This window comes from Oncorhynchus tshawytscha, linkage group LG22, assembly GCF_018296145.1.
Source record: "Oncorhynchus tshawytscha isolate Ot180627B linkage group LG22, Otsh_v2.0, whole genome shotgun sequence".
Classification (NCBI taxonomy): domain Eukaryota; kingdom Metazoa; phylum Chordata; class Actinopteri; order Salmoniformes; family Salmonidae; genus Oncorhynchus; species Oncorhynchus tshawytscha.
This window is the reverse complement of record NC_056450.1, coordinates 10,997,332-11,019,751: the sequence shown is the minus strand read 5'-3', so window position 1 is coordinate 11,019,751 and position 22,420 is coordinate 10,997,332. Positions and strand designations below refer to the sequence as shown.

Below are 22,420 nucleotides of genomic sequence, written 5' to 3'. Positions count from 1 at the left end.
CACAATCCATGTCTCAATTGTCTCGATGCTTAAAAAATCCTCCCCTTCATCTACACTGATTGGAAGTGGATTTAACAAGTGACATCAATAAGGGATCATAGCTTTCACCTGGATTCACCTGGTCAGTCTTTGTCATTAGAAGGAGCAGGTGTTCTTAATGTTTTGTACACTCAGTGTATATTAGAGAGCGGTCAGTGTTGGCATGAGGGATGAATTATGTTTTTGATCTTGTGCTAATATCTGGAAGTTTTGAGAAATTAATAACTTCTGACCCCCCAGAAATGATTCCTTCAATGATTCCCAATGTCATTTGTACCATGTTTTTGTGCTGCTCCCATGTTGTTGTTGTGTTGCTACCATGCTGTGTTGTCATGTGTTGCTGCCTTGTTATGTTATTGTCTTAGGTCTCTCTTTATGTAGTGTTGTCTCTCCTGTTGTGATGTGTGTTTTGTCCTATATTTATATTGTTTTTAAATGTTTTATCCCCGCAGGAGGCCTTTTTCCTTTTGCTAGGCCGTCATTGGAAATAAGAACTTGTTCTTAACTGACTAGTTAAATCAAAAATAAAAATCAGGCTTTATCCTCATGTGCCATTCAAAAGAAACCAGAAAAAACATGCAGCATGCGTCTTTTAAAAGGATTATCTTCCTAGTTTGTTCAATCAATTTGTCAATACATTTTCTTTGAGTGCAGAAATGCTTTTATTATTGATTTGTGCTGAAGTAGAACTGTGCTCTTTGCTCACTTTGATATTTCCTGCTTATTGCTATTTCCTGTGAAAAGGTACATCATGTTAAAATGGTCCATTCTTCATTTACCTCACCAAACGGATCTATTTTGATAACCACCATTCACCAAACTGTCTCCTCTGCCTTGCCTTGCTAGGTGTCGCTGGTGCAGTGGACTGAGAGTGTTGGACTGACCCTGGTTGGACGGGACCACAACTCCATGCAGCTGAGGACTCCTAGTGGACAGATCCTGAACTTCACCATCCTGCAGATATTCCCCTTCACCTATGAGAGCAAGCGGATGGGAATCATAGTTCGAGTAAGTGTAGCTGACTGGGATATGAATCTGGTTTGAAAATGCAAATTCCAGTCATCCATTTACAGTTGTCAGCGGTGTTTGCCTTCCGGAGCTGAACTAATGTATTGTGGAAGATGATGTGTATTTTGCTTGATTGCCCGCCAACTGTTAGTGTTCGGATGTAACTGCTCTTTTGAAAGATACATTCTATAGCTGACACCAGTGGGGTCAACTGCTCTTTTGAAAGATACATTCTATAGCTGACACCAGTGGGGCCAACTGCTCTTTTGAATGATACATTCTATAGCTGACACCAGTGGGGCCAACTGCTCTTTTGAAAGATACATTCTATAGCTGACACCAGTGGGTCCAACTGCTCTTTTGAATGATACATTCTATAGCTGACACCAGTGGGTCCAACTGCTCTTTTGAATGATACATTCTATAGCTGACACCAGTGGGGCCAACTGCTCTTTTGAATGATACATTCTATAGCTGACACCAGTGGGGCCAACTGCTCTTTTGAAAGATACATTCTATAGCTGACACCAGTGGGGCCCAACTGCTCTTTTGAATGATACATTCTATAGCTGACACCAGTGGGGCTAACTGCTCTTTTGAAAGATACATTCTATAGCTGACACCAGTGGGGCCAACTGCTCTTTTGAATGATACATTCTATAGCTGACACCAGTGGGGCCAACTGCTCTTTTGAAAGATACATTCTATAGCTGACACCAGTGGGGCCAACTGCTCTTTTGAATGATACATTCTATAGCTGACACCAGTGGGGCCAACTGCTCTTTTGAAAGATACATTCTATAGCTGACACCAGTGGGGCCAACTGCTCTTTTGAAAGATACATTCTATAGCTGACACCAGTGGGGCCAACTGCTCTTTTGAAAGGTACATTCTATAGCTGACACCAGTGGGGCCAACTGCTCTTTTGAAAGGTACATTCTATAGCTGACACCAGTGGGGCCAACTGCTCTTTTGAAAGGTACATTCTATAGCTGACACCAGTGGGGCCAACTGCTCTTTTGAAAGATACATTCTATAGCTGACACCAGTGGGGCCAACTGCTCTTTTGAAAGATACATTCTATAGCTGACACCAGTGGGGCCAACTGCTCTTTTGAAAGATACATTCTATAGCTGACACCAGTGGGGCCAACTGCTCTTTTGAAAGATACATTCTATAGCTGACACCAGTGGGGCCAACTGCTCTTTTGAAAGATACATTATATAGCTGACACCAGTGGGGCCAACTGCTCTTTTGAAAGATACATTCTATAGCTGACACCAGTGGGGCCAACTGCTCTTTTGAAAGATACATTCTATAGCTGACACCAGTGGGGCCAACTGCTCTTTTGAAAGATACATTCTATAGCTGACACCAGTGGGGCCAACTGCTCTTTTGAATGATACATTCTATAGCTGACACCAGTGGGGCCAACTGCTCTTTTGAATGATACGTTTTCTGGCTTTTGAACCTGGGCATTGGTCCAGTGATCCATCAAGATGGAGACTGATCTGAAAAAGACTTTACCCGGCTATGAACCCTATGACTAAGTCTCTGTGCTGTCTGCATGACTAACTATTGTTGTTGGCTTGGGTAGACCTGGTATAACTCTACTTCAGGAAGCCTGGGGTTGAACTTGGGTTCCTCAAGAAAATATTTTGAAGCATGTTTGAGACCAAACTTAAGTTTCCCTTTCTACACAACCAACTGCCAATAATAAACTCTTATTTTTATGTGCATCCCTACACATGTGCATATTTATGTGCATCCCTGCTGAGAGTCAGTGGGAAACCCCAGAATATACCTTATTGATTGATGTGAATGTTTTTCTTCTATTTTGTTTGTCAAGCATGGAGTTTAGGTAGTGACAGTGGTCTGTTTTGCAGGATGAGTCTACAGGAGAGATTAGCTTCTACATGAAGGGTGCAGATGTGGTGATGGCTGGCATCGTCCAGTATAACGACTGGCTGGAAGAAGAGGTAGATTTTCCTTCCTCGAGTTGAGAACAAGTCATTTTAGTTTGAATAGAAGACCACCCTGATTTGAATATATCGTGTTGAGGTCACCTTTAGAGGTTGCTGTCAATTTAACCTTTTTGGGGGGGTGGGGTTCAGAGTCATTGTGAATGTTTGAACATTCTGTTCTGATATTAATATTTTAGTGTTACTTTTGCTCTTTCTTCCAGTGTGGGAATATGGCCAGGGAAGGTCTGAGGGTCTTGGTCGTTTCCAAGAAGTCTCTAACAGAGGAACAGTACCAAGACTTTGAGGTTAGTAGCATTCCCTCTCTGTCTTTGAATGAGCTTAAATGTTTCTGTCATCACGTTGATACTTAGCGGCCGGGACTGTGCCATAACCAAAGCCAACAGGAGGAGGATGTTGTTTAATGGAGAATGAATTGACTGTCCTGAGCAACCAAGCCCGCCGTCGGTGACCTTGACATTTCAGTGTTTCATATCCATTTGGCAAACTCATTAGTGAGACTGAAGCCCAGGGTTTGAGTTGGCTTCTGTGAGCACATCCACATAGCAGGTCATAAAGACTCAGTAGGTTCAAACCAACACCACGCAGGAAGTGTTATGGCGGCGTCGTAAAGAGAATGCCAATTCATTTTGATGTCTGAGAATGAAAGATGATACCGAGTGTGTTATAGCAGTTATAACAACATTAGTTGTTCATTTCTACTAGTTGACGCACCTCCCTCTTCTTGTGTTGCTGTGCCCCAGTTAATCATTGTGTTGGTTACCACTCCTCACAATCCCAAGGAGATTTCAGTGAAATATTGTTTGTTGTTGTAGGATGACAATATACACTGAGTATACGAAACATTAGACTGGCCAGGTGAATCCAGATGAAACTATGACCCCTTATTGATGTCACTTGTTAAATCCACTTCAATCAGTGTAGATGAAGGGGAGGATTTTTAAGCCTTGAGACAGTTGAGACATGCCTTGTGTATATCTGCCATTCAGAGGGTGAAGAGGCAAGACAAAATATTTAAGTGCCTTTGAACGGGGTATGGCAGTAGGTGCCAGGCGCACCCACTGGTTTGAGTGTGCAAAGAACTGCAAGGCTGTTGGGTTTTTCATGCTCAACAGTTTCCCGTGTGTGTCAAGAATGGTCCACCACCCAAAGGACATCCAGCCAGCTTGACACAACTGTGGGAAGCATTGGAGTCAACATGGGCCAGCATCCCTGTGAAACGCTTCAACACCTTGAAGAGTCCATGCCCCAACACATTCAGGCTGTTCTGAGTGCAAAAGGGGGTGCAACTCTATATTATGAAGGTGTTCCTAATGTTTTGTACACTATATGTATAACTAATGTGTTTATATTCCTCAACATTAGCACGCACTGTACAGGTTTTGGTATGTCCTGTATATCAACCTAGTACCTGCCAACAACAACAAATACAAAAACTAAATAGTTTCCACAGATACTTTCACCATTGTTCTTTAAATGTCAAAGCCTGTTGTTTGATGCTCAGATCACACACACACCCATTCTCATGGCGAGCGAGGCAGGCAGTGTCTCCCCTGCAGCCCCAGCCCCATTGCTGGAGTGTATAATTTTGTGAGCTGGCTGGTGGGCGGCGGTGACTCACTCGCTTAGTGACTCACTCACAGAGTTTGTGTTCCTGAGTGAGTCACTCAGTTTTTGCTTTATCTCACACTGAAAATTGCCCTCTGAGCTGGAAACTACTGGGTGTTTACTTGCTGATCGATGTTGTTATTCCTTTGACCATCCAGAACGTGTTACATTTGATGAATTTGTACGTCTGACAGTTGATAAATCAATCTAGTTCAACTCCAACTTGCTATATTCCAATATTGTAGGCATCCAATCGAAATCTTTTCTTCATATTTTCTCCTCTGCTACTTTCTCCACCCACAGGCCCGATACATCCAGGCCAAGCTGAGTGTGCACGATCGGTCTCTGAAGGTTGCCACGGTGATCGAGAGCCTGGAGATGGAGATGGAGCTGCTGTGTCTGACGGGGGTAGAAGACCAGCTTCAGGCTGATGTACGGCCCACCCTGGAGATCCTACGCAATGCAGGCATCAAGGTCAGGGGAGGTCACTGGGGCAGAGGGAGACTGCCGCATAGCAACGACACTTAGCAGTTCACTTCAATACACTTTGTTTATCCCTGGGCTTTGTGCCCTCTGTAACTGTTGTTATGTCATTGTTTGAATGTGGATAAGAAAAGTACAAAAAAAAGTTAATCACCCAGAAATTGTATTTTAAAACTGTTATTACATGTGTAGGTGTGGATGTTAACTGGAGATAAGCTGGAAACAGCCACGTGCACAGCTAAGAACGCCCATCTGGTGACCCGCAACCAGGACATCCACATCTTTAGATCGGTGAGTGGAGAAGCAGTAAAGGGCATTTCTCTGTTTTACCACTGCTATTTCAATATCATATTTATTGTGGATTAGAATAAATAGCTTTAGCATAAGGAGTCATTCTTAGTTCACAGGGGCATCCACAGGTTCCTGTCTGCCCTGACCTTATTGGGACATCCACCCTCTGTGTGGTGAAGGCCCATAGCGATGGTTATGTAGTCCCCCAGCCTAGCCAAGATCCGCTGGATAGCTAGCAACCCCAACAATAAATACCTCACACAGGAATGAGCATCCAAGCCAGTGTAAAACAGACCTGGGCTCTCAAAATCTGGTTTCAAATACTATTTTAAATAATTTCAAATACTTTAGATGTGTTTGAATGATCTTCCCTGTTGCAATATAACCAATAGATAAGTCCCAAAAGTACAAACCCCGCCAACCCGACACTCCAGGCAGGCTAAAGAAAACGCTCAAAGTATTTGAAAGATTTCAAAGCGTTTTTGAACCCAGGTCTGGAAACAGGCTGGTAAGGACCAGCTGAACCACTCCCTTGGGTAACACAGTGACAGAGAACCTAACTTCCTAATTTGTTTTGCAGGCTTAGCTCTCAAACTGCACTGCTGCTTTGATAGTCCTTTGAGTTCCCTTTTGGCCGATCTCCAGTTGCAGAAAGGGAGAGCTTGCCTGCCATAGGAATGTTAGGAGTTGTGTACAACAGTTGTTACTGGAAGAGGATAACAATGGCTGGCACAGCATGAAAACAGTCCCCTTGCTTCTCCCAGCGGAGCAGGGCAGGGGCTGTGACTTTTGATTGGACCAATAGCCAGGGCATCTGCTATTGGCTTCCTGGTTCGACACAAATGGCACCTGGGTTGACGACTTGACGTATGAACATGCAATAGGAGAGGAATATAGCCATACCAGTGCAGAACATTGGTTGACAGATTAATGTCTTGCGGTCATTTCCAGTTCCACATTTTTTTAAAATTGAGTCGACATGAGTTTGATTGAGTTGCAGAAACTATGGGATGTTTACAGTCAACCTCCATATTTGGTAATAAATAGGAGTCTATAGAAACCCACAAAATGATCCATGGTTGAGCTGGTCCTCCTTATGGTTTTATAACTTACTTTGGCATTTCAAATCACATGTTCTGGTTCTGGTTTGCATGCTCAGTTGACAGTTGATCAGTTCACCCTGATGCTAATCTAGCGTGTGGATGACAGTTGCAGTAAGGAGAGCAGCTACTCCTGTGGGTTAGATAGCTATCTGTGTGTCTGTATGTCTGTGACCATGATGGTAAGCCTTGTACTGTCTGTGGTCCTAGGTGACGACGCGAGGAGAGGCCCACCTGGAGCTCAACGCTTTCCGGAGGAAACACGACTGTGCCCTGGTCATATCAGGGGACTCACTGGAGGTAAACTGAGCACCGTCCTTACTCTGAACACTTTACCTTATGTGTGTAAGACGAACCAAAGCAATGTTACTGAAGAGGCTTTTAGTGGTGGCTGTGGCATTGGTAAGAGTCAGACTAACATGGGAAAAAGTCTGAGACACCTTGAGAACCCTCAGCTTGTTTTGAGTTTTATCCTATCACACTGCTGCATTGTATTGGGTCTCAATTGACAACTTCCTAGATAAATGTAACAGACGTTGAGGAAGGAGTCTACATCATTGATAGAAATACAGATGTAAACCACAGTCGGTCGTTGGCCCCTGGCTTGTTGTTCAAGCCTCGTCTGTCATACTGTCATACAGGTGTGTCTGAAGTTCTATGAGTACGAGTTTATGGAGCTGGCGTGTCAATGTCCTGCTGTGGTGTGTTGCCGCTGCGCTCCAACCCAGAAGGCCCAGATAGTCCGGCTGCTGCAGGAGCGCACAGGCAAACTCACCTGTGCTGTAGGTGAGTCTCCCCAGTGTCAGCCCCAAGCTATTCTCTATTGGGACATTACAGTGTTAACAATTTAGCTCACTTAAACTCTCCAATGGCATTTCACTGCAGGGTTACTGATCTGTATGTTAAAGATGTTGAATGGTATTGTTTTCATGATGTGGTCTTGATAAACAGTTTGCAGAGGTCAGATCACGCACACACGCGCACGCACACACAAACGCACACACAGCCTTCTCTCTTGTGAGTCACATTAACAGACGTATTTCTCCTGACACTTCCACTGATATCTGTTTGTTTTCTCTTAGGGGACGGAGGAAACGATGTCAGCATGATCCAGGAAGCCGACTGTGGCGTGGGAGTGGAGGGCAAAGTAAGAATCTCTCAGTCCCTGTCGCCTTGACGCTCTGCTTTCACACAAACACACACACTCTCTGCCATCGGTATGTGTTGTGTGTTTCCTGAGAGTCGGCTTCCATCTGGCCAGAGCGTCTTTTTAACATACATTTGTCACTTGTTTATGTCATATCATGCACAGATGATTCCTTTTTGACTGTGTGAAAGCATGTCATGGGTGTAGAGGAAATGAATGTGACAGAGTGGTATTGTCTTTCTGTTCTGATTGTGACTGCTTGAACTGTAGTGCTGACGGGTCAACCATGCAGAGTTCCTACCTCATTGACAGATTGCTCTTTCTGACCCATTCAGCAAATATGGACAAGAGCTCCACATAAACTCAATAGTTGGTAATTATTGGCAGAAATGGGGAACTATACAGTATTTACTCAGTGGCAGTTTGGCCTTTCCAATTTTCAGTTGATCACTTAGTTTCAACTTTTCCTCAACTTTTGGACCCACTATTCTTTATATACACTCGTAAAAAGTGTTTTTCTGGTTAAAGAAGACCTTTGCTAACCTTTTTGTAAATTTCTCTTATTTTCCACCACCACGTTGTTTGTTGACAGGAAGGGAAGCAGGCATCGCTGGCTGCAGACTTCTCTGTGACTCAGTTCAAGCACTTGGGCCGACTCCTCATGGTCCACGGGCGGAACAGCTACAAAAGGTCTGCCGGCCTCTCCCAGTTCGTCATCCACCGGAGCCTGTGCATCAGCACCATGCAGGTAGGCAGGACCAGGGTACCAAAGGGTGGAGCGGGGTGTGGAGTCAGTCAGGACAAGGGAGTGCCAGAAGCTTCTTTGGGAGCCTGCAGAACCAGCCCCAGAGCCCCAGTTCCAGTGGGTAGTGAGGGTACCTAGGGACAGGCATAGTGAGTTGGAGCAGGGTGGGGAGTGAGTCAGAGCAAGGGACCCCAGGAGCTCTTCTAGGAGGCCACAGTTTTCAGTGTCAACCCCAAGCCTCAGCCCTTGTGAGTACCACAGCCCATGCATCCGGCTCTTCAGCCTGCTAGTCTCCCAGACCAAGGAAAAAGGGAAAGCCATGTGAGTCACCAGGCCATAGACTCATTCGATAGGGAGGCCCCCATGTGTCTCAAATTAACGCTGCCCACAGCCACAGCTGTTAAGTGTTTGGTATAGGGCATGAGCTGGCCCAGCTCTGTCTGGCTGCTGCTCAAACCATGTAGCATCATACTAGTAGTCAGTGTTAGTCAGTTTTCTAAACTACGTAGGTGAAGTAGTACCTCGCCATAGTGATAATAATAGGTTTATTATTTATTTTATAATCTATTCTTAGAGCTATTACTTCAATCAATTGACTCATTTTTAGATGAAAGTAACGTGTAGAGAGTTTTGGCAAATTGTGTCAATGGTGTTTTGTCGTTGTGTATTACAGTTGTCTATGCAACGTTAAGCACACGAGTTCTACATCCGGCAATGATGACTCATCCGTGATCTCTTCTTCCTCCCCCAGGCTGTGTTCTCCTCTGTCTTCTACTTTGCCTCTGTCCCCCTCTACCAAGGATTCCTCATTATTGGGTGAGATGATCTTTTCTGTATAGCGGTGGCTTATCACAATGGCATTTCAGCTATGTGTTAGCTCCATGTTTTGTTGATATTTAGATTGTGTTGACGCAGTGTTGCTAAGACACTACTATGAGATGACTTGAACCCTACTGACTCATCAAAACCCCCTCTATCCAGCCTTCGAATGGAGGTCAGAGAACTGTACTGAAATCTCAGAGAATTAATATTAGTAGCCACATAACCATACGTGAAGCTTCAATCCGAAAGTAAAGTATTTGACATCCTACATGTTCTCTGGCAGTTAATGTCTGGTAATGACGTGCCTGAGAAATGACGTGTTTTTTTTTGTTGTAACTAAAATGATAGTATTCTCTTACTATCGTCTGCAATCTGCTAATTATATTAGTGAATGTTCTTTGTTTTAGCTACTCCACCATCTACACCATGTTCCCTGTGTTCTCCCTCGTGTTGGATAAAGATGTGAAGTCAGAAGTAGCCATGCTCTATCCCGAGTTATATAAGGATCTCCTGAAGGTAATACATGTCTTTATTGGCCGTAGGATTTGCATTGTGTTATCAACAGGTAAACATTGTTTTAATACATACTGCATAAACTTCTCTCCGCCCTCGATAACACTTTACACGCAGATATTTGCACATATCTGTTTCCCATTAAACGTTTAGTACTTATTGTGCGTGGATTCATTGTTAAAATCGTTCTGAATATTCCTGTTTTTTTCAGGGTCGACCTCTGTCCTTTAAGACATTTCTGATATGGGTCCTAATAAGTATTTATCAAGGTAAGTCGGTTGTGGAAACAATGATACATTCGGTAGCTTGAGTATCTATTGATATGCTTTCCTATAGATAGGAATGTTATGTTTTGTTGTTGGAAAACAACTAATCTCTTAGGCCTTTCACACACAGGTACTACTTTAGAAACTGCCCTGCCCTATGGTGTAGGATCCATGATGCTCCCCACCAGCCCACGCACTTTCTTTTTAATTGCTAGTAGTAGAGTTTATTTATGTCTGTGCTTTTTGTTAAATAACCTAAGGGGGTTTTACCACGGCCCATTTGTGTTGCAAAGGCGTTGCCAGAAGCATCCAAACTACACCCCTAAACCTTTTGTCTACCGCTCAGTGCTCAATCCTTACCTCCCACCTTTCCCTCTCCAAATAGTTTGTTTAGCAGAATATCCCAGTTGATGGAAGATCCTTAGCCATGATCCTTTTTTTCCTTCTTCTTTGCTATTGAGTGGGCCTGGTTTCTGTGTTTAAGGCCGTTGGTGGGTTGTTTGGTATTTATTCCGTTACAGTTTTCCACAGAGACAATGTTTTGAATGCTTTTAAAAATAATAATAATAATAAGAAGAAGAAGGTTACTTTATTGTCAAATGTATATGAATGTCTAACAGAAAAATGACTTCTGTCTGACCCTGACCCTTCCACAATTTTTACTCAATGTGATGAGAATGTCGTTGTATTCGATACAGAACTAGGATACATCCCATGTTAGATCTGTTGGTATTAATTACATTTTCAATCGCAGGAAGTGTGTTTTTACGTCCCTTTTTAGAGGTCACATTAACAATCAGAGAGGTTATGGAAGCGTTTAAAAACAAAAAAAAAGATGGAAAAGTTAAAAAGTTCCTTTTCCTCTTCCTGACATGGGAAACTGTGAGAAATCTTGACATCGATTCCCTTTTTTTAATGCAAAATATATAGATCTGGTTGTACTGTGTTGAAAACTTTCTTAGTTGTTCTTCAATTGTCCATTTCTCTTCATGATAGCAAAGTGTTGTATAACAGAATAAGCAGAGGCAAGGTTCAGGTTGAGCATTACAGTTACAGGTGTTGTGTCTTAATTTTGTCACTCTATTGTCGCAGAGAGTTTCCCTGTGCCACATGAATTGAAATGACCCTTGTGATTTACAGTGCCAGTCAAAAGTTTGGACACACCTGTTCATTCCTGGGTTTTTCTTTATTTTTATTGTAGAATAATAGTGAATACATCAAAACTATGAAATAACACACATGGCATCATGTAGTAACCAAAAAAGTGTTAAACAAATTATAAACATTTTAGATTCTTCAAAGTAGCCACCCTTTGCCTTGATGACAGCTTTGCACACTCTTGGCATTCTCTCAACCAGCTTCATGAGGCACGCTTTTCCAACTGTATTTTGAAGGAGTTCCCACATATGCTGAGCACTTGGATGCTTCTCCTTCGCTCTACGGTCCAACTGATCCCAAACGGGTGATTGTGGAGGCCAGGTCATCTGATGCAGCACTCATCACTCTCCTTGGTCAAATAACCCTTACATGGCCTGGAGGTGTGTTTTGGGTCATTGTCCTGTTGAAAAACGAATGATAGTCCCATTAAGCACAAACCAGATGGGATATCGCTGCAAAATGCTGTGGTAGCCATACTGTTTAATATATATATTTATTTATTTATTTTGTTACCTTTTATATAACTAGGCAAGTCAGTTAAGAACTCACCTACTCTACGTCTCATAAAGACACTGCGGTTGGAACCAAAAATTGCAAAGTACAGCTGTCTTGCTCGTGTTTCTTGGCCCAAGCAAGTCTCTTCTTATTGGTGTCCTTTAGTAGTGGTTTCTTTTCAGCAATTCGACCATGAAGGACTGATTCACGCAGTCTCCTCTGAACAGTTGATGTTGAGATGTCTGTTACTTGAACTCTGAAGCTTTTATTTGGGCTTCAGTCTGAGGTGCAGTTAAATCTAATGAACTTATCCTCTGCAGCAGAGGTAATTCTGGGTCTTCCTTTCCTGTGGCGGTCCTCATGAGAGCCAGTTTCATCATAGCGCTTGATGGTTTGTGCGACTGCACTTGAAGAAACTTTCAAAGTTCTTGACATTTTCCGAAATGACTGACCTTCATATCTTAAAGTAATGATGGACTGTCATTTCTCTTTGCTTATTTGAGCTGTTATTGCTATAATATGGACTTTTACCAAATAGAGCGATCTTCTGTATACAACCCCTACCTTGTCACAACGCAACTGATGTGTCAAATGCATTAAGAAGGAAATGAACTTTTACCAAGGCACACCTGTTAATTGAAATGCATTCCAAGTGACTACCTCATGAAGCTGGTTGAGAGAATGCCAAGAGTGTGCAAAGCTGTCATGGCAAAGTGTGGTTACTTTGGAGAATCTCAAATATATATTTTGACTTTTTTTTGTTTACTACATGATTCCATATGTGTTCTTTCATAGTTTTGATGTCTTCACTCTTATTCTACAACATAGAAAATAGTAAAAAAATAAAGAAAAACCCTGGAATGAGTAGGTGTGTCCAAACGTTTGACTGGTTCTGTACATACAGTTCATTCGGGAAGTATTCAGACCCCTTGACTTTTTCCACATTTTGTTACGTTAATGTCTTATTCTAAAATGTATTCAATAGTTTTTTTCCCCCTCAATCTACACACAATACCCCATAATGACAAAGCAAAATGTATTAAAAATTTAAAAAATGGAATTATCACATTTACATAACTATTCAGACCATTTACTCAGTACTTTGTTTAAGCACCTTTGGCAGTGATTACAGCCTTGAGTCTTCTTGGGTATGACGCTACAAGCTTGGCACACCTATATGTGCGGAGCTTCTCCCATTCTTCTCTGCAGATCCTCTCAAGCTCTGTCAGTTTGGATGGGGAGTGTCAGGTTTCAGGTCTCTCTAGAGATGTTTGATCTGGCTCTAGTCTGGGCTCTGGCTGGGCCCCTCAAGGACATTCAGAGACTTGTCACGAAGCCACTCCTGCGTTGTTTTGCTGTTTGCTTAGGGTCATTGTCCTGTTGGAAGGTGAACCTTCTCCCCAGTCTGAGGTCCTGAGTGCTCTGGAGCAGGTTTTCATCAAGGATCTCTCTGTACTTGCACCGTTCATCTTTCTCTCGATCCTGACTCGTCTCCCAGTCCCTGCCGCTGAAAAACATCCCCACGGCATGATGCTGCCGCCACCATGCTTCACAGTAGGGATGGTGCCAGGTTTCCTCCAGATGTGACGCTTGGCATTCAGGCCAAAGAGTTCAATCTTGGTTTCATCAGACCAGAAAATCTTGTTTCTCATGGTCTGAGTCCTTTAGGTGCCTTTTGGCAAACTTCAAGCGGGCTGTCATGCCTTTTACAGAGGAGTGGCTATCGTCTGGCCACTACCATAATAGCCTGATTGGTGGTTCCAAATTTCTAACATTTAAGAATGATGGAGGCCACTGTGTCCTTGGGGACCTTCAATGCTTTTTACCTTTCCCAAGATCTGTGTCTCAGATCTGTCTCGGAGCTCTATAGATAATTCCTTCGACCTCATGGCTTGTTTGCAAAACATTCAAAAATCCTGTTTCACTTTGTCATTATGGGGTATTGTTTGTAGATTGGTGAGGATTTCTTTTATTTAATCCATTTTAGAATAAGGTTGTAACGTAAGAAAATGTGGGAAAATTCAGAATAGTTTCTGAAGGCACTGTATGTAGCCACTCAATCATGCTTTTTAATGGCACCAAAGTGTCTACCGGGTTGGTTTAATTCATTTAGTGATTAATTGAATAATTACATTTTTTTTCAACAATAAACAACAACAAAAAAACACAGCTACACACCAATGCAATGGCAGTGCTCTTGACGTTGTGCTGCCTGTTCTCTGTGCTCCTAAGGCAGTATCATTATGTATGGGGCGTTGCTGCTGTTTGAGTCAGAGTTTGTTCACATCGTAGCCATCTCCTTCACCTCGCTGATCCTCACGGAGCTGCTGATGGTGGCGCTCACCATCCAGACATGGCACTGGCTCATGATCGTAGCCGAGCTGCTCAGTCTGGCCTGCTACATCGCCTCGCTCGTCTTCCTGCACGAGTTCATAGGTGCGTAAACATGCATACTGTACTCAAACACGCACACAGACACACCCTCACACACACATTTCTCAGCCTAGTCAGTAACATTGCCTCGCTCGTCTTCCTGCACAAGTTCATAGGTGGGTAAACACACATACGTTTAATGGCCAAATAATTCCTATGTCAGGAGTTTTGATACTGATTGAAGCAAAAATAATGCAGCTACAATTTGATTTACAAGTACACAGTGATAGATTTGATAGTAATGGACTTTCCCATTTTCACTGCCGCTGCATTTGTACGTCAGTGTTCAGTGATGACAGGCTCTTCTCCATTCATACAGCCTCTGGTGTCCAGTTAGCCCTGGGCTGGCTGAGACCTGGAATGTACTGTCTGTAGGAAGTCCTGCTAAAGGTGAATAAAGTAACACATAGTACCAGAGGAGTGCAGCCAGCTAGCCTCCATGTTAGTTTCCTGCTCCAGCTACCACACACACACTGGCCAAGGTCTTTGTGTTTATGACCAAACAGAGGCTGTATCTCAGAAACTACTGTACCACATGTCGAACATCACATTTTACTTTTTTTTTTATAGAAACTGGTTTGTCATTTAAAAAGCATAAGGCTTCGTTTATACAGTCAGCTTAATTCATTATTATTAGTTGATACCTTTCTGATCATTTCCCTAATGTGTGAACAGTGAAAAACCACCTGGAATCTGATATTTTGACTTCCTATTTACACCACCTCCATATGTGGATCTGAATCCTGATGCAAACTCGATCCTCCATATGTGACCTCTGACGGAACCCTCAGATAAGATATTTTTGCTCAAATGTTTTTTTTTTGGACGTGACCTTTTCCATGACAACCGCCCCAAAATGTAAAGGAACAGTGACAGGAAATGAGCATTGCATTTTGTGTGCTACTTCAGAGGCTACATCTGTGTGAATGAGCAAATCTTATATGGGTCACATATAAAACTGTTGACAGTCAGAAAAAAGTATTTGTATATACAGTTGAAGTCGGATGTTTAAATACATCTTAGCCAAATTCCTGACATTTAATCCCAGGTAAAATTCCCTGTCTTAGGTCAGTTTGGGTCACCACTTTATTTTAAGAATGTGAAATGTCAGAATAATAGTATAGAGAATGATTTATTTCAGCTTTTAATTATTTCATCACATACCCAGTGGGTCAGAAGTTTACATACACTCAGTTAGTATTTGGTAGCATTGCCTTTAAATTGTTTAACTTAGGTCAAATGTTTCGTGTAGCCTTCCACAAGCTTCCCACAATAAGTTGGGTGAGTTTTGGCCCATTCCTCCTGACAGAGCAGGTGTAACTGAGTTTGAGTTTGTAGGCCTCCTTGCTTGCACACACTTTTTCAGTTCTGCCCACATATTTTCTATAGGATTGAGGTCAGGGCTTTGATGCCCACTCCAATACCTTGACTTTGTTGTCCTTAAGCCATTTTGCCACAACTTTGGAAGTATGCTGGGGTCAATGTCCATTTGGAAGACCCATTTGCGAACAAGCTTAAACTTTCTGACTGATGTCTTGAGATGTTGCTTCAATATATCCTCCTAATTGTCCTACCTCATGATGCCATCTCCTTGGTGAAGTGCACCAGTCCCTCCTGCAGCAAAGTACCCCCACAACATGATGCTGCCACCCCTGTGCTTCACGGTTGGGATGGTGTTCTTTGGCTTGCAAGCCTCCCCCTTTTTCCTCCAAACATAACGATGGTCATTATGGCCAAACCGTTCTATTTTTGTTTCATGAGACCAGAGGACATTTCTCCAAAAAGTACAATCTTGTCCCCGTGTGCAGTTGCAAACCGTAGTCTTGTCTTTTTTATGGCGGTTTTGGAGCAGTGGCTTCTTCCTTGCTGAGCGGCCTTTCAGGTTATGTTGATATAGGACTCGTTTTACTGTGGATATAGATACTTTTGTACCTGTTTCCTCCATCTTCGCAAGGTCCTTTGCTGTTGTTCTGGGATTGATTTGCACTTTTCACACCAAAGTACGTTCATCTTTAGGAGACAGAACGCGTCTCCTTCCTGAGCGATATGATGGCTGCGTAGTCCCATGGTGATTATACTTTGTACTATTGTTTGTACAGATAAACATGGTACCTTCAGGCGTTTGGAAATTGCTCCCAAGGATGAACCAGACTTGAGGTCTACAATTTTTTTTCTGAGGTCTTGGCTGATTTCTTTGGATTTTCCCATGATGTCAAGCAAAGTTTGAAGGTAGGCCTTGAAATGCATCCACAGGTACACCTCCAATTGACTCAAATGATGTCAAATAGCCTATCACAAGCTTCCATGACATCATTTTCTGGAATTTTCCAAGCTGTTTAAAGGCACAGTCAATTTAGTGTATGTAAAGTTCTGACCCATTGGAATTGTGATGCAGTGAATTATAAGTGAAATAATCTTTCTGTAAACAATTATTGGAAAGATTACTTGTCATGCACAAAGTAGATGTCCTAACCGACTTGCCAAAACGATATTTTGTTAACAAGAAATTTGTGGAGTGATTGAAAAACGATTTTTAATGACTCCAAGCGTATGTAAACATCCGAATTCAACTGTAGAAGGAAAATCAGATGTGGTTTCTTAGGCTGGCTGTGTACAAATGCAGTAGTTGTGTAGATTCTGATCATTTACACCACAGTATCTATTTGCTTTTTCCAAACACTATTTTAAGCCTTTATGTGGGGTGTGAAGGTCGGTTTCAGACCACTGAGCATTATGACTTGAACATGGTCAAAAGTGCCCTTCTCGTCTTCCTCTTTCGTAAAAGAGAGGCCATTTGAACTTTTTAAAGTCACAAGTGACACCAAAGGTACATAGTTTCCCTGAATGGAACAACTTGAATATAAGTCAATTACATGGCAAGCCATTTCCCCTCATCTGCCATATATTTAGATGCTAGGTCTCCCCCTAGTCACTAAATGAACTGAGTAGTGGCAACTGAATCAAAAACAGTAGTCATACTAACCTGATTACATTAAGTCATACTTACTCAATTCCTCATATATAAAACATATTTGTTTAAATGACCCACCATCCTGCCCTCTGTTTCCTTGGCTGTATCTAGATGTATATTTCATCGCCACGCTGTCGTTCCTGTGGAAGGTGACGGTCATCACCCTGGTGAGCTGTCTGCCCCTCTACATCCTCAAGTATCTGCGCAGACGCTTCTCACCACCAAACTACTCAAAGCTCACCTCCTAGAGAGCCCTGCTTCTGTGCATAGGGGGGAGAGAGATCTCTGCTCGCACACCTCCCTACCTCTCATCTAACAGAGCCTGCGCTTTATAAGAACCTCAAGGGTTCCCTTCCTCTTTAATTTATTCTTAAATGTTCATGTGCAATTGGAAGAGCTGGTGTGGGAACGAAAAAAAACAAGTTTGATTTGAGAAGAGAGAAAGTTTTTGTGTAAGTTTCCCCTGTTTAGATGTAAAGACTGACAAGTATGACTGGGTATGTTTCCAGACTGATTGGCTTGGTGGTTACCGTAACTGGAATTCTGTGTTTTATCATGGTCACAGGTCTAAAATGTGTGAATGCCATCAGGAAGTATGTGCCATAATGAACTAACAGAGGGCTGTGTACTTAATCATGGACTCATTAACAATATAGATCAGGTTTGGTATCTAAACATCGGGCCTAGAGAACTAACAAGGAACACTTGATTGGATTTGACTAACATACAGTACATAAAAGAACAACACAAGCATGTCAGTCTGAAATGCATTGAATTGGTATTTATGTTTAAATTGTACATTATAAGAGTCATTGTAGTTGGAAATATAGTGTGAAATACACTGGAATCAAATGTTTTTTTTTTTTTGTTTTTTTTTACACCAACATAATAGTTGTATTACAAATTCAAATGTTTTTTTTATGGCACATTCTGTTAATGGAGAACACTGGTATTGATGTAGCATTTCTCAAGGACTTGTTGCAATTTTATGTTAACAGTTCTGGGGCTTAGAGATGAACCAGTGCACTGATCAAATTCTGTTTGTGTATGTGTTTGTGCGTCACCCAACGACTATAACCCAGCCAAGTGGAGGTGGCTTGGTTCTTTTAGTATAGCATGCTGACCCACTGTCTCAGATGTCAAAAGCTGTGTCTTTGTCATTTTGTACGTTTGGTAAAAGAGATTGTGTCTACACTGAAGAGCATGGTCAATATTCAGCCACTAACTGGATGCTATTTGTAGCCAAGCCGTATGTTCCACTTTGGCCGTCAGAATAGCTGTGTGTCCGCTAGGCCAGGGAGTCTGTAGGCTACCCTGTCACGTGGTCACTGCCCACTCCTGACGCCAGTTCTTGCCACCCTGTATCATTGCATGATTCACTTTAGTTGTGACATGAAGCCAATTCAAGCCATAGCTGAAAATACTCTGACCACTGTCCGTCTGCCCTCTCCCCTCACCCAGAGCTGAGCCCCCACAATTCCCAGTTCTTCTCTTCTCACAGACATGTCTGGAATAGAAGATAACAATTTTCACCTGCACAGAGTGAATGGCCCAGTAGAATGTGTTGATTTTCAATAGGTATTAGTGCACATTTTAAAGAAAAATATGTAATGAATTCCTCACATACTATTCCTCGGGAAGAGGAGGAGAAAGGGAAGAGAGACGACTGGAACAAAAAAGTGTAAATAATTACATTGTGTTGTAGGCTAATGTCCCCATTTTATATTATTTTCGCAAATGTATTATAAAGATGTAAACTAATACCATGACGGGTTACTGTTCAGATTAGTGAATCATTTGTGTCAGAGTACATACAGGGTGTCATAACTACTAATTCATTGTTTTTCTTGTTCAGTTGGAATTACAGGCATTTTGTATTTTGTGACCTACTCTTCGTCTTTCCTTATTTTAGTTGACGTTTCAAACATTATTCAAAGCCTTTGAATCTGACATGCTTTTTTTGTTGCAAGGAATTTTGTTAAAACTGACAGCTGTACTCTTTTCTTATGTGGACTTTGGAGGTTTCATACCATCAATTGTGGTAGAATGACACTACATTCTTTGACTGTTTTGTTTTTTTAAGTATTGTGTCTTGCATAATTGTAAATAACCTGTTTAATTTATTAACCTTGATCATTTTGTGTTGGTATAATTGCACTCTAGTTAGCAGAACAAAAAGGGAGGATCGTGTTGAATTGTGAATATTGGTGGTGATAAAATAAATCTTGTGTTTTCCTTTCTAGTTACCGAACCCTTGTCATTTCTCTAAAATCCTTTTTGTAGTCATTTTTTTCTGATATGTTTAGCTTTGTGTGAGTTCATTTAAGTGCTTGGTTTTGGTACAGAAGAACAACATTTCCTCCAGTAAAACTAGGCCTATAGTATACTCAGAGTGGACTGAGGCTGTACTATGTTAGAGCGTTGAGCCAGTAACTCTGATTCAGAGGGGTTGTGGGTAAATGCAGAAGACACATTTCAGTTGAAGGCATTCAGCTGTACAACTGACTAGGCATCCCCCTTTCCCTTTGCTTTCCTTTATTGTAGACGAAATCTTCCTTATGTAAATGAGCGTGTGTCTCATTTTCACCAGAGGAGGGAGTCCCTGACACTCAATAAAAGCTGCTCTCCTCATAGTCAGCCACACTTTCTGACAATCACATCCTGTAGCCTTCAGAGTGGAAGGATGAGTCTATGCCCTGTCTTTTTGACCATCTAATTTCCAAAAGGGATTGTGTCATGATAGGGAGTGGGATTTATTAAATATGATAAAGTATAAAATATTTTTTTCCATATTTTTTTTCTTTTTTATGAAAAATCTGTCTTAGAAAATATTACTTGAATCTCACACCAAATTAGAACATGCACAAGCTAAAATGTATTGAATCTCCCAAGATTTCAAGAAATTGTTTGTTGGAAGCAAGCCTCAGTCCAACCAGTAAAATGTGATTCAAGCCCCACACTACTGTATGTTCATAATAAAATCCTACTCCTCCGTCCAACTTTTTCTTGTTCCATGGCCCACATGCGTAGGTTATACCATTTAAAAGAAACAATTTAAGTTAATCAGCCACATGAAAACCGAAATTTCACCCCAGAATCAATAGCAATGCCCTCTAGAACTATTTCATCTGAGCTTCAAGCAATCAACAGAGCCACTCGTTGGAGCATTGCCAAACCTACAATTCAATCAAAAGAGGAGAGATAGCGAGTCCCCAATATGACTCCTGGTATCAGAGACAGTTTGTTATGGTCAGTTGTATTTCAATGTCTTTTTAATTACTATATTAAGCTAAGGAACTCCTTTGGCTTAAGTCAATGCATGTAAACAATGATGTGAAGCTAGTTGCATAATAAGAATCTTAATAAATAAACATTTTTTTATTAGAAGGACGACCAAGCTCGTTTGAAATATGTCAAACCCTGTTTGCTGTACTGTGGGGATAAATCAAAAGTGGCAGATTCTGACAAACCAGTCAATGCACTTCAATCTACTACATGTTCTATTTCGCCTAGTGTAAACAAAGGATTTTGGTGATGACACACCATAGGAAAGTGTGCTGAGCATTCACACACCATTTTCAACAGCTATTTATAGCCTGGGAGGACTGGAATGCTTTGATTGGTCTAAGCACCTGCTACTACTGCGAAGGATGGGCTGTTGTATTTTCCCTCCTATTGTAATCTTCTATAACACCTGTTTCAATGGAAGTCAATGAATTTAGCAGACTGCTACCGCATTGGTGTCTATGGAAGAGCCTGAGGGAACTATCTTCATTTATCCACCATCTTTGGTAGAAGTAGTACTGTACTACAAGTAGGAGATGCAGCTATTCCTATAAGGGTCGGAGGTTATTGTTATTGAGGTGCTGGGTGAATAGACAGTTCCAGGTCCCAGGTGTTTCCCGTGGGCCTGAGTGGCACAGGGCACAGCACAGAGGTGCTTATTCTCGATCATGTACCACTGAATAGAGAAGTCTCACCATTGATCCAAAGAACTCCACACCTGGCTACCGTGGAAACAAACAGAGAAACATGTCATCCCTCTGCATTTCTAATGAATGGGTGATAGAAGGATGTCAGAGTTACAGTATGAGTTAGGATTGGAAACTTGGTACTACGGCAGTGAATAGTGTCTTCTGGGGGGATATTGTTTCATGTGATTTCATAACGCTGCCTGTGCTCAGGAGGGGAAAAAGCTATGTAACTTTGTTTTCCAGTGCACTAAAGCAGAGAAATGTGTTAAACAAACACGAGTATCGATCAAACTCCTATTACACAAGTGGATTGTTTCATCTGATGTGGACATGTAGTTTCCATACTGATACGGAATGTATTAGTTCATTGAGTTGGAAAAAGAAAAAAGGAAATGTTTTCCAGATTTGACAAGCTGTGGCAGAACAGAAACAGGATTCCTTATTACACATGACATAATATACTGCCCGGTTCTACTATCCAAGCATTTGAATTCAGTTCCATTACCTAGTGTTCTGTCAAAGCAGCAACATGAATAACTTGGAATGTTTTTTTTATTTATAGAACTTTAGAATGTTTAAGGAATGAAGTTCTAAACACTGGCTGAAACAGGGAACAGGAAGTCCAAACAGAAATCTAAATGAATTAGGAATGTGGATTTTTGCCAAGAGCCTTCTCTACTGGTTAGTACAACATCTATATAGTGTAAATTGTAATGTGCTACACACTACAACTATGTAAATAATGAAGCTCAAGACAAGACAGCAGTACCACCATAGAGATATTATTAAATGACTAGTAATTATTAGTATTCTAATTCCTAATTCTATAAGTAACACATTAAAGGTAGACTCAGCAATATGACATCATCATATTTGGGGCGACTCGCTGCTTACAGAAATCAATAAAACAATTCTATTCTGCCAATATTGGAGGGGAAGGGGTGCTGGCAGTCTTGGAAGATTGGAATTTTGTTGTTGTTGATGTCCGTAAGCAAGAAGTCTTGTCGATGACAAAGTCATATTGGCGAGTCTACCTTTAATGAGACAATTTCATTATGGATTTCTTAGGGAGAAACTAAAATGGAGTCAAATGTCTACACATCCCTTTAGCCGTCTGAATTTCCTTCAAAAGCTTTCCATGAGACATGATTATAATGTGCCATCCATTTCCATATCAAAGTTCCACTGCTCCACTAGTTCAAAAACTGAAACACACATGTTGCACTAGGAAAACTAAATGGGGTAATGCTATAACCCAGACAACGCTCCCTAAATGAGCTGGTTTACAGTGATGGAAAATCCTGCATGAACTTGGAAAAAGTGGGTTCTAATGGCAAAAAACGGAAGTGCAAAATCGGCCGTCTGGACAGGCTTAGTCAGTTTTC

The 22,420-nt window shown here is 41.7% G+C and overlaps 1 protein-coding gene across 1 annotated transcript in view; it reads left to right on the top strand.

Annotated features, from left to right (window-relative positions):
* LOC112221784 (probable phospholipid-transporting ATPase IIA) overlaps window positions 1-19,303 on the top strand; it is a 40,153-nt gene extending 20,850 nt beyond the window's left edge. The window contains exons 15-28 of the mRNA XM_024384107.2: window positions 886-1,047; window positions 2,934-3,026; window positions 3,233-3,316; window positions 4,941-5,111; window positions 5,313-5,411; window positions 6,722-6,811; window positions 7,153-7,297; window positions 7,594-7,658; window positions 8,251-8,406; window positions 9,155-9,219; window positions 9,633-9,741; window positions 9,950-10,007; window positions 13,890-14,093; window positions 17,173-19,303. Of these exons, the coding sequence (XP_024239875.2) occupies window positions 886-1,047; window positions 2,934-3,026; window positions 3,233-3,316; window positions 4,941-5,111; window positions 5,313-5,411; window positions 6,722-6,811; window positions 7,153-7,297; window positions 7,594-7,658; window positions 8,251-8,406; window positions 9,155-9,219; window positions 9,633-9,741; window positions 9,950-10,007; window positions 13,890-14,093; window positions 17,173-17,309 (1,638 nt within the window). The 3' untranslated portion in view covers window positions 17,310-19,303. The remainder of the gene's footprint in view (window positions 1-885; window positions 1,048-2,933; window positions 3,027-3,232; window positions 3,317-4,940; window positions 5,112-5,312; window positions 5,412-6,721; window positions 6,812-7,152; window positions 7,298-7,593; window positions 7,659-8,250; window positions 8,407-9,154; window positions 9,220-9,632; window positions 9,742-9,949; window positions 10,008-13,889; window positions 14,094-17,172) is intronic.
* Window positions 19,304-22,420: the final 3,117 nt, after the last annotated feature.